The sequence below is a fragment of the Bos grunniens genome, chromosome 26 (assembly GCF_055505025.1).
Source record: "Bos grunniens cultivar Pamir isolate PY7600 chromosome 26, Bosgru_T2T1.0, whole genome shotgun sequence".
Lineage (NCBI taxonomy): Eukaryota > Metazoa > Chordata > Mammalia > Artiodactyla > Bovidae > Bos > Bos grunniens.
Genome location: NC_141190.1, coordinates 20,872,370 through 20,891,958, shown reverse-complemented (window position 1 = coordinate 20,891,958; position 19,589 = coordinate 20,872,370). Strand labels below are relative to the sequence as shown.

Sequence of the window (19,589 nt, the reverse complement as noted above, 5' to 3'; positions counted from 1 at the left end):
AGAGTTTGGGATGCGATAAACGTATCTTAGAAAAATAAATACATTATCTCACCCACATAGAATATGATTTATCTTTAAACAAACAAACAAACAAAACCCCTGAGCTTTAGACAAACTGCATATCTAACTTTTCTAGTTCTTATTAGTGGTCACTCTAAGCTAATCTGCTACTTATCCTGAGCTGAAAAGAGTCAGTGAGAATAAGTGTGATTTACTTACCCAAAAAGTAGAGTTGCAGAAAGTATCCAGCATGATTCCTGGATCACTTCTGGGATGAAGACTCTTGTATGATTATGCTGTTTCTTATTTATTCTTTTCCTCAGAGAAGGTAGAAGGCCAGTTTCAAGAGGTTCTTTATCTCCTATTCTGATGTTCCAACAAACAGCAGGTCTTCTGACCTTTTAACTCAACAATTTAATCGTTAACCTTGCTCAGATGAGTATTCACATTACCCAGTAGATAGACATGTGACTAAAAAGCCCCAGGGACAGGTAGACACACCTGTTTCCAAAGTACCAGAAGCCTCTATAGATGGGTTTATACCTGAAAGGAACCACTGAAAGACGTCAGTAGAGCTGGCTGACAAATCAGGAGTGGAGGAGACTTTCCTTCTCCTGAGGACACATGACCTAAAAAAAGAAGCATTGACAGAAAGGCATGTACCCCTAAATGTGCCGTTGCACTTCTGCCTTGAGGTCTTAGAGTTTATAGAAGTGTGAAATATCCTACTTCTCTGCATTTTCAATTAAGAACATAGAATTTAAAACATGGTTAAAAATAGTGTAAGGGCTTGCCTGGTGGTCCATGGTTAAGAGTCACCTTGCAATGTAGGGGATGCCAGTTCGATCCCTGGTCTGGGAAGATCCCAGAGCTACAGAGCAACTGAGCCCATGTGCCACAATTACTGAGCCCAAGTTCCAGAGCCTGGGAGCTGCAACTGCTGAGCCTGTGCACTGCAGCTACTGAAGGCCACATGCCTGGAGTCCATGCTCCACTAGAGAAGCCACCGCAATGAGAAGCCCACCCACCGCAAGGAAGAACAGCCCCTGCTAACTGCAACTATATATAGCCCCTGCGCAGCTACTAAGACCCAACGTAGCCAGAAAAAAACAACTAAAAAAGTGTAAACTTTGCTTGAAAAGTCAGGTTATAAAATAGCAAATCCAACTGTGAATCTACATATGATTTATCCATCCATGCAATAAAATATTCTGGGTGATTTTATTTTCCTTTTTGCTTGTATTTTCTGATGTTTACATAATTGTCAGGATTTATTTATGTAATATCTTTAAAGCAAATTTTTTTGTGTTGTGGTAAAAAACGTGTAATGTAAAATTTACCATCTTAACCATTTCTATGTTGAAGCTGAAATTCCAATACTTTGGCCACTTGATGTGAAAGAGCTGACTCATTTGAAAAGACCCTGATGCTGGGAAAGATTGAGGGCAGGAGGAGAAGGGGATGACAGAGGATGAGATGGTTGAATGGCATCACCGACTCAATGGACATGAGTCTGGGTAAACTCCGGGAGTTGGTGATGGACAGGGAGGCCTGGCGTGCTGCAGTCCATGGGGTCGCAAAGAGTCAGACATGACTGAGCAACTGAACTGAACCATTTCTAAGTGTTTCTAGATTGAAACTTCTTGGACATTCCCCATTATCTGCTTCCCCTAGTAAGGCAAATGTTCTTTCAAAAATTAGGACATTCTACAATAATGGCAACCAGACATGCTTACCAACATATTAAAGTGCAAACACCATCATTGGGAAGATTAAGTGGAACCATTTTGGTTGTGAACACAAGAAAGCCCTTTGTTCTGTGGTTATATACAGACTATCAACAGAGACTAACAAAAGAATAATGTCTACTTTAATGTACACATACATATGTGTATAATTTATACTATATTTTAATGATTGGCCTAAGGTTAAATATAATTTGGTTATTCAAATTCACAAATGATAAAAATATTTGCCACTAGTACCAGTGGATATGTTCTGGACTATTAACACCTGAATGATATATATATTTTATTCAAAGTCATTTAGTTATCTTCTGAGAAGATAGCTGTGAGATGAACTTCCACACTTTTCTATGTGTCTATAACAAAAGAAAATGATTTAGGTCTTGGAATGAGATCAGATCCAGGATCAGATAAAGGCATGACATTAGCGTAGTGGTTTTTGGCACAGCCCTCTGACCATACTAACAGAAACAAGCTGGAAAGATGACATCGTTATATAGATTTTTAAAAAACTCACCAGTGAGGATACAAAGAAATCTACATGAACCAAACAAGAGATTGCTTTCACCCATGGGACAAATCAATCTGACCCCTATATTTTTGTCTGGCCCTGGAGCTGAGACTGATTTTTACATTTTTAATTATAAAATGTGAAAAAGACTCTTCAATATGAGCAGCCTTTCAATAAGAGCTACTTAATTTGGGGATTTCCTTGGTGGTCCAGTGATTAAGACTCTGCTCCCAGTGCAGGGAACCTGGGTTCCATCCCCGGTCAGGCAACTAGATTGATCCTACATGCCACAACTGAGATTTCTCATGCCAAAGCTAAAAGAATCCCTCATGCAGCAGCAAAGATCCTGTGTGCTGCAACTAAGACCCAGCACAGCCAAATTAAAGAAGAAAAAAAAAAAAGACTGCTCAGTTTTGCCTCTTGGGTCACAAAGCCCCACATAGTTACTATTTGACCCTTTAATGAAAAGTTTGCCAACAAAAACTCGGAAACAAGACCTTTATAACACAGAAGAGAGCCACAGCAGCTTTCATCTCTGCTGAAATGCAGCAGGGAGGCGAAGTCTACCACAAAGGGGGTTGAGGATAAATCAGTCTATTTTCTAACAGACTTTTCTAGGTCTTTCGTGGGGCTGACAGAGGAGCCCAAGAAAGAGTGAAACAGGAGAGAAGGCAGGGCACAGCCCTTCAAGAATGACACAGTTGAATATAAACTAGTTAGAACTGATCAGGTCCAAGATGGCACAAGATTCAATTTCCATTAGACCTTAAGCCTCATTATACCCTCACTGTAATATATCAGCATGCTAAATAACATGCCCACAGGTGCCATGACAGTACAAAGGCCAACCATAAAAGCCCAAAAGCGTTTTCCCAGTTCCTGGAAATCCCTGTCCCTTCCCCAAAATAGTTGGAAAAATCTTCCCACTCATTAACCTATGAAATTACCCAGTCTGTAAAAACTAACCACCCCATATTTCAGGGTCTCTCACCTTTTGAGATGAACAGCATTCTGTCTGTGGAGTATGTATCTCTAAGTAAACCCACATTTTACCTATCACTTTGCCTCTCACTGAATTCCTCCGTGCTGAAACAAAGAGAACCTGAGCTTCATTAAGTCCTGAGACCAGGTGTGCTATATCAATTAAAAGACAGTGGATTCGAGTCCTAGCCCGTGGGTTCAAGTCCCAACCTCGGTTTTGGCTGGGTTTGAGTCCCATCTGAGTTGGGCGGTTTCAAGACTGCACAGTCCCAAACTCTTTGCCACACCAGTTTTACCAAGTGCCGAGAACAGTACAACAAAATGGAAGGAGGCAGTTAGGAGAGCTGAGAGTGAACACTGAGGTTTTCTAAGCTTTCACCTACAGAAAGTTAAGGCAGATGCAGAAGAGCTGAGAGAACCCCTCTAGTGCAATTCCACCTTCATGGGATGTAAGATCACCCAGCCATCCTTGGAAAGGGCAAGTTGGGGGCTGGAGGGGTAGGAGCAGGCAGCAGGGCAGAATATGTTCTAAGAAAATAGAAAGTAGGAAGCAGCGATGAGAGTAAATCACCCAGAAAGCTTTATCGACTTTCCCACCTGAGTTCTATTATCAGAGCCCAAGAGAAGTACATGCCTGAAAACAAACCTCATTCCAACGGAGCAGGGTCCACAGCTTACCTTTCCTGGCTCTTCGGGTGAGTGGTATAAACAGTATTGAGCTTTTTGGCTCTCACTAGCCAAGTGGCTTTTCGGATTTTTGTTTATCAAATGAGTCTTCTCCTCTGGTACCAGCAATGTGGGATTTTGGATGTCTGACCATTCATCAGTGGCAATTTCTGCCAAGTGGCATTTGGCAGGAATCCATTTTGTGGCTGTTACCAGACAACAGGAAATCTGTGTTTGTTAGCCTTGTGTATTTGCTTTTGTCTGTTATAATTCTGGCATTTCTGCTACCGAACCAAACTTGGGTCCACTGGCCTGTGCACAGTAAAGCCAGTCTACTGAGCTGGTTGTGCTGAAGAAAGGTGCAGCACTTACTGCAGGCCGTCAAGCAAGGAGCCCAGGGGAGGTACCACTCAAAACAACAGAACTCATCCCTAGGCTCCAGCAAAGCATTTTGAAAAGTGACCCGAGGGAGGGGAATCCTGCGTAGGCAATCAGCTCATGCACGACTCTCTGATTGGTTGATGGTGAGGTAACAGGGCAGTGTTAAGACTTCAGGAGGTTTGGGAGCTATGTGCTCATGATTATCAAGTAGTTAATCTCTTCCATGTTGTGATTTTCAGTTCAGTTGCTCAGTCGTGTCTGACTCTTTGTGACCCCATGGGCTGCAGCACGCCAGGCTTCCCTGTCCATCACCAACTCCCAAAGCTTGCTCAAACTCATGTCCATCGAGTCAGTGATGCCATCCAACCATCTCATCTTCTGTCGTCCCTTTCTTCTCCTGCCTTCAATCTTTCCCAGCATCACGGTCTTTTCCAATGAGTCAGTTCTTCGCATCAGGTGGCCAAAGTATTGGAGTTTCAGCATCAGTCGTTCCAATGAATATTCAGGACTGATTTCCTTTAGGATTGACTGGTTTGATCTCCTTGCAGTCCAAGGAACTCTCGAGTCTTCTCCAACTTGGCATCTGTGAAACGACTCAGGAAACGTGCATCAGATACTATTATCTGGGTACTTCAGCAGAGGATACGAGGGAGGGGTCTGTTCCAGAAAGGCCCTATATGGTCCTGCTGGGTTACATTTCCTGGCATTTAAAACTGTATGTTTCAGAAGTTGTTATCATCATGTGCTTCTGATCAGAGTTATAGTACATTGTGTATACTGCACATATACCAATGTGCAATTCTAAGGCTCAGAGCCTTCTTCCTCCCTCTAAACCATTAGTTTTTTTCATGTTTACCCATTAGTTGTCAACATTTGCAAAATCAAATTCCTTTACCAGGGATGATAAAAAAATGCATAAACCTCTGTAGGAAATTCTGGCTTTAATAAAGGATAGTATCTGCTTCCCTGGTGGTCCAGTGGTAAAGAATCTGCCTGTGAATGAAGGAGATGCAGCTTTGATCCCTGGGTCAGAAAGACCACCTGCAGAAGGAAATAGCAACCCACTCCAGTAATGCTTGCCTGGGAAATCCCATGGACAGAGGAATCTGGAGGGCTAGGGTCCATGGGATTGCAAAAGAGTGGGACACGACTGAGTGACTAAACGACAATGAAGGACAACATCCAAGGAGCTTTAAAACGGAAAGCAAAAACCTCCAGCATACAGGGGTCAGCTTTCCTTGGCTAGCATACTAAAGCTTCTAAATTAACACAGAATTCCACTTTGCACCCCTTCAGAACTCTAAGGCAAAAGAAGAAACTGTTATTAAAAGTTAGACAATTAAAACATTTAAATGATCCATTACATAAATCAAGATTTATAAGTTGCCAAACTCTAAGCAAGTTTTATTCTTTTAAAAATTTGATTGAAAAGCAACACCATTGTTGCAGATCTAACAAAAGACCTAAGTTATTCTCTGATAATGATGTTAGACCTCTATTTCTCAAGTGAATGGAGGAGGATTTATTCACTGAGTTTGGCTAGCAAGTAAGTTGTGACAGCAAATTAGCTATGCTTGGTAATATTCATCGGGCTTTAAAAGAAGACCGGATGAGTGGTATGGTGTGAACAGGATCATTTTCTAAAAATAAAATGAAAACTTTCATGCTGTCTATTGCAAGTAAGAGGAATCAAAGGTGACTAACATAAATTATAATCATGCTTTAAAATGTCGACTTAAAAAAATGCACAATGCGAGGGTTACAAGTTAAGTTTTATTTGGGGCAATGTGAGAACTGCAGCCCAGGGAACAGCACCTCAGATAGCTCTGAGAAACTGTTCCAAAGAGGTAGGGGAAAAGACAGTATATATGCGATGCTGGCAAAAGGAGAGTACATACACTCAAGCACATATTTTTTGTAGAAAGTTTCTGCTGGTCTCGTGAAGTTTCTGCTAGTCATGAGAAACTATCGTCACTGTGAAGAACTTTTGAGCTTTTTAGATATGAGGAGATACAAGAATTGGGCTCATAAAATCAGCTCCTGAGAATATCTATCTAAAGACCTGTCCTGCCAGTTTCCTGGAGTAGAATGCCTCATTTTTGCTCTCCACCCTAAACTCCTTCAGGGGTGTTGGAGGTCAGCAGCTGCCGCAGCATGTAACTTAATTCTTATAGAGGTAGATGGCAAGCACCCATGGCAGGTGTCAATTTGTGGTTGACCAAGACAAGCAGGATTTTTACTTGTTTGTACTTACATATTTTGCATAGCCAAAAGAAGAGAGTAGAGGATCTAAATTTCATCAGAACAAATGCTTAGATTATAGAATATGTACTGACGCAGATGGAATATACATATAATATTAAATGAGAAAAGAAGTGGGTGGTTCTGGCATGTGAGTGGCTTGAAGTTACCATTCCATTTTAACAAATATCAAGCTAAACAAACTGAAAAGTCAGCAACTTTTCTAAGAAGGATAAGAGAAGTGAGATCACAGGGCAAACTGCTGTCCCCTAAACTGGGGAGCCAGGTGAGTACAGGGAATCATGATTTACTAGAACAAAAATCCATGAACTACAATTTCTGCAGAATCAGTGCCAAGGTAGAGAAAACTGAACTATAATTGACTAATTGATAGAGGTTCAGTTTTTGAGAGTCAGGGTCACTGAGAGGGTTTTTTTTAAAGTATATAAAATATTAAGGGCCTTGCCTACAGCGGCATAACATCAGTAGAATAAATCCTCCTGAAACGTAATTAGTGTATTCAGTGGATATTACCCTGTTGATAATTTGTGGTAGAAAATGCGAGAATGTGACCTGGGACTGAGATCCCATATCTGAACTTGGGCAAGTGCACAAGCGAAAGCTCTGCTCCAAGAGTCACTCACTCCCTGAGACTGCTCTTCTGCCACCGCCACTGTTAAGTCTGTTAGGCAAATACAAACGTGCGAGCAGGACTCACTCCACAACCAACCAACCATCCCAAGGCAGGGGACGCTTAATCCACCTTCGAATCCTGGAGGATCCTCCACAGCCCTGAGAAATTTCTCTCGAAAATTTCCAAAGGGTTCATTTGGAGGTAATTCAAGGCATGTGTGCGCTCTGGGCAGTTTTTCAGGACTCCATCATGGTTCTATTGTGAATACCTGAGGACCACTGGAACCATAAAGTTAGGCAAATCCATTCATAGGTACTCAGGATGTTCCTGTGACAAACTGCAGTAACTGGATATGCTTCTCAGCATCCATCAGCAGAACAGCCTTCCAGAACCACTGAATGATAGGGTGGTCTGGGGAGTAGCCCATCTTGTAAATAAATACTATCTTCAGTCATTCATGTCCACATTGTTAAGGTTGAACATCAGCAACTCCAGCTTACTTTCATCAAAATTTTTAATCAAATCAGTAAAAAGCAGTTCTGTGAATCCCTCCAAGACAGCATTCATTTGCTTCTGGATCTTAACAAATCTCCTCTGGATGACTGAGTCTCAGTCAAGTCTGAGACATCAAAAAGATTCAAGAGGATTGGAATTTCCTTGGCAGTCCCAGGGTTAAGACTACATGTTTCCAATATAGGGGACATAGTCTCAATCCTTGGTTAGGCACTAAAATTCCCACATGCTGTGAGGAGTGGCCAAAGAACAAAAAACAAAAACAGATCCAAGGCCCTCAAGTTATAGGGGAACCCCACACACCTTTGAGTTTTACCTTGAGGAGGTTCTCACAGTGAATATCAGAGAAAAATCTCCTAATGTTTTTGGCAAGGGGAAGGGAAAAGTAATCATTTGAAATATACCAGAGAATTCTTTCTTAACAGTCTGCCTTCAGAGCTTAACCTGCTGGGTTAAGCCAAACCAATCTAGGGGCAAGAGAAATACCCAACTCCAGCCCACTCTAGCCTTCTTGTCTCACCTAAGAGAGGAAGCTGAAAAACACTTGTGAAGTTCACAGTCCAAAGGCACAGTCTCACCAAAAAGGCTGAGACATAATCATTGAATCATAGAACACTTCCTCTCCCTTCACTCCTACTCCACATTACTAAAGGCTTATCTTCAGCAGTCCCTTTTACCCAGTACACCGTGCCCAGCTATCAAGAAAATATTACAGAGTGTATGGGACTTCCCTGGTGGCCCAGTGGTTAAGACGCTGAGCTTCTACTGCAGAGGGCAGGGCACAGGTTTCTGGGAAGTTCCACATGCCTCACAGAGTGGCCAGAAAGAAAGAAAAAACTGCAGGACATTCCTAAAGGCAAAAAAACACAGCTTGAAGAGACGAAGCAGGCTTCAGATATGGCAGGAATGTTGGGATTATCATACTAGGAATTTTAAGCAACTATGATTAATATGTCAGGGGCTTTAGGAACTTCCCTGGTGGCTCAGATGTGGGAGACCTGGGTTCAATCCCTGGGTCAGGAAGATCCCCTGGAGAAGGAAATGGCAACCCACTCCAGTACTCTTGCCTGGAAAATCCCATGGATGGAGGAGCCTGGTAGGCTACAGTCCATGGGGTCGCAAAGGGTCGGACACGACTGAGCGAATTCACTTCACTTCACTTTAGTGGATAAAGTAGACAGCATGCAAGAGTAGATGGACCATGTAAGCAAAGAGACAGAAATTCTAAAAAAGAATCAAAATAAAATGCTGGTAGTCAAAAGCACTTAATAGAAATAAGAAGAGAAATAAAGAATGTATGTGATCAGCTTATTAGCAGAATGAACACAGCTTAGGAAAAAAAATCTCAATTTGAGAATATCTCAATACAAAATGCTGAAACTGAAAAGCAAAGAGAAATGAAACTGGAAAAAAGCAACAACAACAGACTACTCAGGAACTATGGGGTAACTGCAAAATGTATAACATACACATAATGGGACTATCAGAAGAAAAAAGAGAAAGAAACAAAATAAATATGTGAAGTAGTAATGACTGAGAACTTCCCCCAAATAATACCAGATACCAAGGCACAGATTCAGGAGCCTCAGAGAACATCAAGCAAGATATATGTCAAAACAAACAAAAACAAAACTACAGCTAGTCATATGTACTTAAATTGCAGAAAATAAAAGATAAAGAAGAAATCCTAATAATAATAATATAATCCTAATAATTCAGAGGAAAAAACATTAACCTAGTGAGAAGTAAAGAATTACATCTGACTTTTCTAAGATAATGCAAGTAAGTAGAAAGTAAAGTTTTAAGAGAAAAAAAAAACAAAACCAAACCCCAGAATACTCTACCTTGCAAAGGTATCCTTCAAAAAATGAAGGAGAGGGACTTTCCTGGTGGTCCTGTGGTTAAGACTTCACCTTCCAATGCAAGGATGCAGGTGTGATCCCTGACTGGGGAAATAAGATCCCACATGCCTCAGGGCCAAAAACCCAAAACATACAACAGAAGTAACATTGTAACAAATTCAATAAAGACTTTTAAAATGGTCCACATTAAAAAAAAAAAAATCTTTAAAAAAATGAAGGAGAAATACTTTCTCAGACAAACAAAAACAAAAATTGAGGGAATTTGAGGCCAATGGTCTTCCCTGGGGGCTCAGATTGTAAAGAATCTGCCTGCAATGCAGGAGACCTGGGTTTTGCCCCTGGGTTGGGAAGATCCCCTGGAGAAGAGAATGTCTACCCGCTCCAGTATTTGTGCCTGGAGAATTCCGTGGACAGAGGAGCCTGGCAGGCTACAGTCCATGGGGTCGCAAAGAGTTGGACATGACTGAGCTACTTTCACTTTGAGGCCAATAGACCTACCATGCAAGAATTGTTTTTAAAAGATTCTTTAGAGAAAAGGAAAATGATACAGGCTGGAAACCTGGATATACATAAAGAAGGAAAGAGAAGGAATTGGTGAAGGAATGTTATGCAGTTGTTTGGTCACTAAGTCATGTCTGGCTCTTTTGCATCCTCATGGACTATAGCTCTCCAGGCTCTTCTGTCCATGGGATTTCCCAGGCAAGAATACTGGAGTGGGTTGCCACTTCCTTCTCCAGGGAGACCCAGGGGTCAAATCCTGCAGGCGGATTCTTTACCACTGAGCCCCCAGGGAAGTCCCTGGAGAAGGAATAAGTGAAGGTAAAATAAAAATCTTTTTTCGCATTCTTAATTGATTTAACATAAAACAATAGATGTAGAAATGTTCAACAAAATATTAGCAAGTCAAATCCAACAATGTATAAAAAGAGTTACAGATCAGAAACAAGTGAGACTTATCCCAGGTATGCAAGGTTGGTTCAACATTCAAAAATCAATTAATGTAATCCATTATGTCAGACTAAAGAAGAAAAATCACATGATCATATCCATAGATAGATGTAGAAAAATAATTTGATAAAACCCAACACACACTCATGATAAAAACTTTCAGAAACTAGGAACAACGAGGAAGGGAATTTCCTTACTTGATAAAGATGGTCTATAAAAGACCTATAGTTAACATCATACCTACAATGAGAAATTAGAAACTTTCCCACTAAGATCAGGAACAAGGCAAGGATGTCCCTCTCACCTCATTTTTTCAACATTAAACTAGAATTCATAGCTAATCAAAAAACAAGCACGCAAACAAACAACAACAACAAGAAAAGGAAAGAAAAGATACACTAACTGGGAAGGAAGATGATCTCAGGTAACATGACTGTCTATGTAAAAATCCAAAAATCCTTCTAGAACTCATAAGTGATTACAGCAATGTAGCACAATACAAAGCTAACATACTAAAATCAATCACTTTCCTATATACCAGCAATGAACAAATCAAAATTTAATTCAAAATTAAAAACCACAACACCATTTATATTAGCACCTCAAAAAATAAATACCTTGGAATAAATCTAACAAAATATGTACGAGGAAAATTACAAAACCCTGATGAAAAATGCAAAGAAGGGGCAATATCCCATGTTCATGGTTAGGAAGACTCACTGTTGTCAAGATGTCAATTCTTTGCAATTTGATAAAATCCCAACAAGTTATTTTCTGGATATCAACAAACTGATTCTAAAGTTTATATGGAGAGGCAAAAGACCCAGAACATCCAACACAATATTGAAGGAGAAAAACCAAGTTGGAGGACTACCACCACCAGACTTTAAGAGTATGATAGATAAAATTGACAAATAGATCAATGAAACAGAAAGAGGGCCCAGTATCAGAGCCTTATAAATATAGTTAACTGATCTTTTACAAAGGAAGAAAGGCAATACAATGAAGAAAATACAATATTTTCGATAAATAATGTTGGAAAAACTAGAAATCCACATGCAAAAAAAAATCTAGATACATACCTTACACCATTCCCCAAAATATAACTCAAAATTGATCATACACCTAAATGTAAAATGCAAAACCATAAAACCCCTAAAAGACAACAGAGGAGAAAAATCTAGATGACTTTTGGTTTGGAAATGACATTTTAGATGCAACACCAAAGGCATTACCCATGAAAGAAAACAAAAATTAACAAGCTGGACTCTATTGAAATTTAAAATTTCTGCTCTGTAAAAGACACTGTCAGCTGGAGAAATCAGGCTCTTTGACTTTAGACTATACCATAAAATTACAGTGATCAAAACAGTATGGTGTTGGCACAAATCAGAAACATAAATCAATGGAACAAGATAGAAAGCCCAGAAATAAACCCACACACCTATTGTCAATTAGTCTGCAACAAAGGAGGCAAGAGTATACAATGGAGAAAAGACAGTCTCTTCAATAAATGGTGCTAGAAAAATCAGGCAGCTACATGAAAAGAGTGAAATTAGAACATTCTCTAATACCATGCACAAAAATAAACTAAAAATGGACTAATACCTAAGTGTAAGACTGGATAGAGTAAAACTCCTAGAAGAAAACATAGGCAGGACACTCTTTGTAATTTAATTTCCTTTTTTTGATGTGATTATTACATTGGCAGTAGGTAGAGTATATCTTGAACTCAGCAAGGCACCTGACAAGATACATCATGTTTTCTATGGACAGAATGCGAGTATATTTACATGGACCTTTAATTGCTTGAAACACTATATAGTCAAAGAAATTAACAAAATGATATTAATGATATAACCTGAGGAAGATCTCTATTAGCATTGCAAAAGAGTCTGTGGTGGCTTCAGCACCTCCAACATTTTTATCAATGATCTACAAGCATTAAGAGAACACTCATTTAATGAACATCTTACATGTCAACCTCACATGGGTTTCTTAAGTAACAAATATATTTCTATGTAGGCACTCTAAAATTTTATCTAATTTAATCTTCACAATAATCCTATGAGGTAGGCATTTTTATTCCAGTTTTACCAATCAGGAAACTGAGGTTCAGAAAACAGTCCTACATCCCACAATTTACAAAGAATAATGTTCCATATCTGTTTAGCGAAAACATCAACAGATGTCATCCCACTTCTTACAGTGTAGAAAGGACTGGAGAAAGTATGCTCTGGGGAGAAAGTCTGACCAGAAGACCTCCAAGATGTTACAATTTAATGTAAATAAAATTTTACACAAAAGACAAAAATAGTGTGGTGATTCCCTTTACCAAAGGATATACCACAGGATTTCTCTAAATCACAAACTCTCCTACTGCCCTGAAGATGTACTCTGAATATCTCAAAAACATACACATTTTCAGGGATGCTTCTGTTTTATCAGATAGGGTGTTCTATGAATTCTCTCTTTTAAAGTGTAATAATTGATATTTAAAGTAGGTACTAAGAAAGACTGAAACATGTAAAGGTATCAGGAAAGCTGGCTGGATTCTGGTGTTAGCTCTGATGGTCTTAAGTAAAATAATTTCTCCCAGATCTCTTCTAAATGGCTTCCAAAAATCTCTTCTTAATGACTCAATGTGTGTGTCCTGTAAATAATTGATTGCATAGAGATAATCCAGTAGAAGGAAATATTTGATCATAATGACTTGGGGGAAAAATATGCTGGATCATTTCTACTTAGTAAGCAAATGTTGATTAATAAGTGGTTGCACTTAAGTAACTTTGAAGAATCTACAAAAGTTCAATGTTCAAGATAACCAAAGAATTGCATACTTTTAGTTAATGATTACACATGAACTTAAAAAAGGTTTTCTTTCTTGTGCAATATCTTAAAATAGATATCCAGTGGTAACAGTAAAAATATTGCTTTTCCCTTTGTATTTTTTAATTGAGTCTAATATTCATGTTCCTATAGCATAAGCTAAAAACAGTAATATGAATTAATCAAATAATTACTTCCAAACTCTTCACCAAGATAATCTGCACATTTTTGTGCTGTAAAACAAACAGGAGTATTTAGAATAACCAGACCAAAAAGGACATACAAGTAATTAAACTAACAATAACTTAAAAATACTTTTACTAATTATAAATTTATTTTTTAATATTAAAACCTGAAATATAGTGAAATTTTTCTGGTTGAATAAACAAATTTCAAAGAACAAATTTAAATAATTAATGAACTCATTGAACTAGACCTAAAGCCTAACAAAATAGTCAACTAATAAAATATTTATGTAGATTTAAAAAAAAAATGAAGATGGTGGAACACATGTATAACTGTGGCTGATTCATGTTGGTTGATATAAGGCAAAAACCATCAAAATATTGTAAAGTAATTATCCTCCAATTAAAATAATTAAAAAATTTTAAAACATATACTTTAAAAAATAGTAAAAGTTAGTTATTGATGGTACAGAATAATGTCCCTAGTGGTCAAAGAATAAAATTTTAACAGTGGACAAACTAGAGAGAATTGGATGAGCAGTTCAATGTTTTTTAGACAGAAGCATTTTAGTATAAAAAAGAAGTAACTGGGAACTCCCTGGTGGTCCTGTGGCTAGGACTAGGCACTTTCACCGCCATGTCCCACATTCAGTCCACAGTTGGGGAAATAAGATCCTGCAAGCTGAGTGGGGCAGCCAAAAATAATAACAACAATTAATTTAGGTCTTTGCTTCACATCATACCATAAAATATATTTTGATAGGTCATAAAACAGGAGAAGAAAATGGGCTAGCATAAAGAGATATGCACTGGAGAGAATAATACTCTTCTGAGTCCTGGAAAAAAAAAAGGTGATATCAGAAAATAGAAAAATGTCTACACAATATTTTTTGTTTTATTAATTTTCAAGAGACTTTTATAAAAGTCAGTCAGCCCTCTGTATCCCTGGGTTCCACGTTCACAGATTCAACCAATCACAGACCAAAAGTATTTGAGAAAAATAAAGTTCCAGAAAGTTCCAGAAAGCAAAACTTGAATTTGCCATTCAGTAGCAGCTATTTACATAGTATTTACATTATATTGATATTTACAACTATTTGTATTTACATTGTATTAGGCATTATAGGTAAACTAGAGATGATTTAAAGTATTCAGGAGGATGTGTGTAAGTTACAGGAAAAAACTACACCACTTTCTACATGGGACTTAAGCAGCTGCAGATTTTGGTATCCAGGGGGATCTTGGAATCAATCTCCCCTCGATCCTGAGGGACACCTATACAATATGAAAGTAACCAAACAGGGAAGACATCTGACAAAAATAACATGGGAGGGGCAATCTAAGTATTGTAATCATCACATAGAAAACCACATAGCTTTACCAGCAATTAAATACAAGTAATTACGAAAATTTCTAGAAAGATACAAAAGAAACTGTTGATAGTGGCTGCTTTCAGAGGAACTGGAGAAATGAAGAAAATAAGCTAAAAGAAATTATGTGGAAGATGTTGAATTCTGTGGAATACAAGTTCTAGCAAAACAGCACCAAAACAACCTGTTAAGATAAAGCTGAGTTTATTCTTATCACAGTGGATAGCACTACCTTAACATATGGTGGCCTTTTACTAGGAATTTATTTAAATTCATAATATCAAATGCATTCTTATAATTTATGGTTGGACTCCTGCTATTATTATTATAGACAGTTTTATGAACTGAGAACATGAAAATGGCCAAATCAGTGAAAATTTGCTGGACAGTATCTTTAAGTGTACTGTCAAGACTTAAAAATGCATTTCTCTGTATGTTCATGTTTGTTCACACACATATGGAGAAATTTGGGGAGTGCTTTCACTAGCACTTAGCTTTTTCACCTGATATTTGGGGACATATTTGAGAGAGATTACCAAGTACTATTTGCAAAAGGAGTTTGAAGAGGTCCATATTTTATTTAAAGGAAAAAAAATCTGAACTTTCAATCATATAATTTCAACTTAAAATTCTTTGACTATGGGAGTTGTATCCATAGAGCAACAAGTACAGTGCTAGGCATATGGATATGAGCCATATAAATAAAATTGCTATTTTCATAATCTTTACTTTCGACTTGGGTTCATTTTTGACCTATAAAGGGAAGGACCATCTTTTTGGCATCTTGTGACCAGACAGTTGTGAATGGGTTGAAAAAACAGGATGACTTGTTTATGGGTCTCCTATTTTCAAACACATGAACTGTAATTGACTTCTGAGCAATTTCTAAGTATAAAGTGCATTCTTTAAGATAGGTGTCTGAACTTCATTGAACTCTGACTGGCTTAAGCTGTAAGGAGGTTTAGAGGACTTTGAACTTAGTCAAGCCAGTGAGTTACCAGTAAGACTTTTTCTAAAGATATTTCCTTTGCAATTGTCAGACTGTAGAGATTTGGAAAGCTCTTAATTCTGCTAAAGAAGGTTGCTATGAAACCTTCACAACAAAGGCTGGAGGGGAAACTCACTCTCCAATTTTTTCCTTCTTACCACCTTTATCCATTTTTTCCCACCCCTACCTCTAGCAACCACCAATCTATTCTCTATGAGTTCCCTTTATTGTTTTAGATTCCACATATAAGTGAAATGATACAGTATTTGTCTTTCTGTGTCTGATTTATTTCACTTAGCATAATTCCCTCAAGGTCCATCCATTCATGTTGTTGCAAATGGTGGGATTTCTTTCCGTCTCTTTTGACTGAATATTTCATTGTGTATATATGTATATGTGTGTGTGTGTATCTTACAACTTATTATTTAAAAATTTTTATTGGAATATAGTCAATTTACAAAGATGTGTTAGTCTCAGGTGTACAGCATCTTACAATTTCTGTATCCATTCATTCACTGATGGACACTTGTTTCCCTGTATTGGCTATTGTAAATAATACTGCAGTGAACATGGTTATCTTTTTTGACAGTAGCTTCATTTCCTTCAGATGAATACCCAGAAGTGGAATTGCTGGCTCATGTTAATTCCACACCTCTATACTGTTTTATATAGTGACTGTGCCAATTAACATTCCCACCAACACTGCACAACGGTTTCCTTTTCTCCACATCCCTACCAACAATTATTTGTCGTTTTGGTAACAGTCATTCTAACAAACATGAGGTGATATCTTACTGTGGTTTTGATTTGCATTTTGCTGATGATCAGTGATGTTGAGCATGTTTTCAGGTACCTGTTGACCATTTCTTTGTCTTCTTTGGAAAAATGTCTATTTGGATCAATTCTTCTGCCCATTTTAAATCAGTTTTTTTTTCTATTGAGTTGTATGGGCTCTTTATATATTTTAGATTTTAACCCTCATCAGATATGACTTGCCAATATTTCCTTCCATGCTATAGGTTGTCTTTTCATTTCACTGATGTATTTCTTTGCTGTACAGAGATTTTAGTTTGATGTAGTCCCACTTGTAGTCCCATTTTTGCTTTTGGTCAAATCTAAAAAAATCATTGCCGAAACTATATTTTCCAATTATATTATGCTCAGTGTCCTTGGTCACGGGCTCAGTTTGTGACCCCAGGGACTATGGTTTGCCAGGCTCCTCTGTTCACGTATTTTTCCAGGCAAGAGTACTGGAGTGGGTTGCCATTTCCTGCTCCAGGGGATCTTCCCAACCCAGGGATCAAACCTGAGTCTCTCAAGTCTCCAGCATTGGCACATGGATTCTTTACCACTGCATTACCTGGAAGCCCAATTACATTAGGATCCTCATGAAGAGTACACCCAACTTAGAGTGGCTTGAATGAAAATATTTATTGGTTCACATAACCAAAAGCCCAGAGATAATGCAGTTCTCAAGACTGATTGATTCCAGTGGTTGTGCTCCCTTTCTCTCACATTCTTTTGACTTTGCTCTCTTTTGGCATCAGTTTCATTCTCAAACAGGTCATAGACAGCTGCAACTGTTTCAAGACTCATATTCACACATAACAAATAGCAGAAGAGTCATTTTCAGCAAGTGTCCTAGAAATAGAAGCTACTAGCAAACGTCTTCTGGCATCTCAATGGCCCACATTTCTGAATCAATTCCTGACAAGGAAAATAAAGTCACTCTTATAGATAACTCAGACCATCCCTGAAGTTGTGGGTGAGGCTGGCCTTTCCTCTATCGCGTGGGACACAAACAGAGTGACTGCTACAACAAGATCAGAATTGGGAGAAAAAATGAGGGGTAAAGTCTGGGGAAGAAACTGATTCTGTCTACTAGGAATCAATTCTTAGCTTATTTCCAATCCAGATTAAAGATAACATGGGAAACTATTTAGTGCCTCGACTATTTAGTGCCTTATTATAAAAAGGATTTTAAGTGACTTTAAAAAATATATAAAATACAGCAAGATAAAATGAGTAAAGAGAAAGGATAGAAAAAGTAAAAAGAAGAGACAAGCCCACTACACAAAATTTATTCAGTATGATCCTTTTTGCTTGTGGGATACATATTTGACTCAGTTTCTGTCAGTTTAAAGAGGAAAACTGAATCAGGAACTCTTATCAGTCAAACCTCTTTTGGTTGTGAGTGTCAAAGATCCAAATCAAACAGGCATAAATACAAAAAAGGAAATTTATTGGCTTATTTAATAGAACAGTCTGTGAATGGAACTAGCTGTAGGCACAAATTAGGTTCACAGACTCAAACAAGGTTATCTGGACATTTACTTTTCTGTTGGTTTCATTTTTAAGGAGCCTCTTTTCACCTGCTGGCAAAGATGGCCTCAAAAACTCTGTGCTTACATAGTTCTTACAGCTAGTGATTCTAGTAAAAAGAGAGCATCTCTTTCTGAGAGCGCCAGAAAAAAGTCCTTGCTTGGATTCTGTTTGGCCCTCTTTGTGGTTAGTCCCAACTCTGGACTAGACAATGTGGACAAAGGAATGAGGCATACTAACTGCTTAGCCTGGGTCAATGTGCCCCAGGGGGTGCTACATGATTTACAATCCCATTAGGAAATCATTATCTTTCAGTGGCAGCTTCAGTAAAGAAAAGGGTTAAGCAAACAAAATATCTTGATAACAACATAATTCCATATACATAAGATATAAACAAATCAACTGTTCTGAAGCCCAGTTACTCCCCAGACTAATACTTAAGAAACAATGTCTCCTCTAGGACCTCAATAACACACTGATCAGTTCAGTTCAGTCGCTCAGTTGTGTCCGACTCTGCGACCCCATGAATCGCAGCACGCCAGGCCTCCCTGTCCATCACCAAATCCTGGAGTTCACTCAGACTCACGTCCATCGAGTCAGTGATGCCATCCAGTCATCTCATTCTCTGTTGTCCCCTTCTCCTCCTGCCCCCAATCCCTCCCAGCATCAGAGTCTTTTCCAATGAGTCAACTCTTCGCATGAGGTGGCCAAAGTACTGGAGTTTCAGCTTTAGCATCATTCCTTCCAAAGAAATCCGAGGGCTGATCTCCTTCAGAATGGACTGGTTGCATCTCCTTGCAGTCCAAGGGACTCTCAAGAGTCTTCTCCAACATCACAGTTCAAAAGCATCAATTCTTCAGTGCTCAGCCTTCTTCACAGTCCAACTCTCACATCCACACATGACCACAGGAAAAACCATAGCCTTGACTACACAGACCTTTGTTGGCAAAGTAATGTCTCTGCTTTTGAATATGCTATCTAGGTTGGTCATAACTTTCCTTCCAAGGAGTAAGCGTCTTTTAATTTCATGGCTGCAGTCACCATCTGCAGTGATTTTGGAACCCAGAAAAATACAGTCTGACAGTTTCCACTGTTTCCCCAACTATTTCCCATGAAGTGATGGGACTGGATGCCATGATCTTAGTTTTCTGAATGTTGAGCTTTAAGCCAACTTTTTCACTCTCCACTTTCACTTTCATCAAGAGGCTTTTTCGTTCTTCTTCACTTTCTGCCATAAGGGTGGTGTCATCTGCATATCTGAGGTTATTGATATTTCTCCCGGCAATCTTGATTCCAGCTTGTGTTTCTTCCAGTCCAGCATTTCTCATGATGTACTCTGCATATAAGTTAAATAAGCAGGGTGACAATATACAGCCTTGATGTACTCGTTTTCCTATTTGGAACCAAGCTGTT

At 38.6% G+C, this 19,589-nt stretch overlaps 1 protein-coding gene and 1 long non-coding RNA gene across 4 annotated transcripts in view; one reads left to right on the top strand and one right to left on the bottom strand.

Annotated features, from left to right (window-relative positions):
* The window catches only part of ABCC2 (ATP binding cassette subfamily C member 2), a 70,253-nt gene extending 69,624 nt beyond the window's left edge, over positions 1 to 629 (bottom strand). For 2 of the 3 annotated variants that reach the window (XM_086377195.1, XM_086377196.1), the window contains exon 1: positions 220 to 388. In XM_086377195.1, coding sequence (XP_086233321.1) covers positions 220 to 252 — 33 coding nt within the window. In that variant the 5' untranslated portion in view covers positions 253 to 388. Of the gene's footprint in view, positions 1 to 219 lie in introns of all 3 variants that reach the window. The other variant, XM_086377197.1, reaches the window with a different exon arrangement.
* Positions 630 to 3,810: 3,181 nt separating this feature from the next.
* The window catches only part of LOC147344161 (uncharacterized), a 37,033-nt gene continuing 21,254 nt past the window's right edge, over positions 3,811 to 19,589 (top strand). Inside the window, exon 1 of the long non-coding RNA XR_015155181.1 lies at positions 3,811 to 3,932. This is a non-coding gene — a long non-coding RNA (uncharacterized LOC147344161). The remainder of the gene's footprint in view (positions 3,933 to 19,589) is intronic.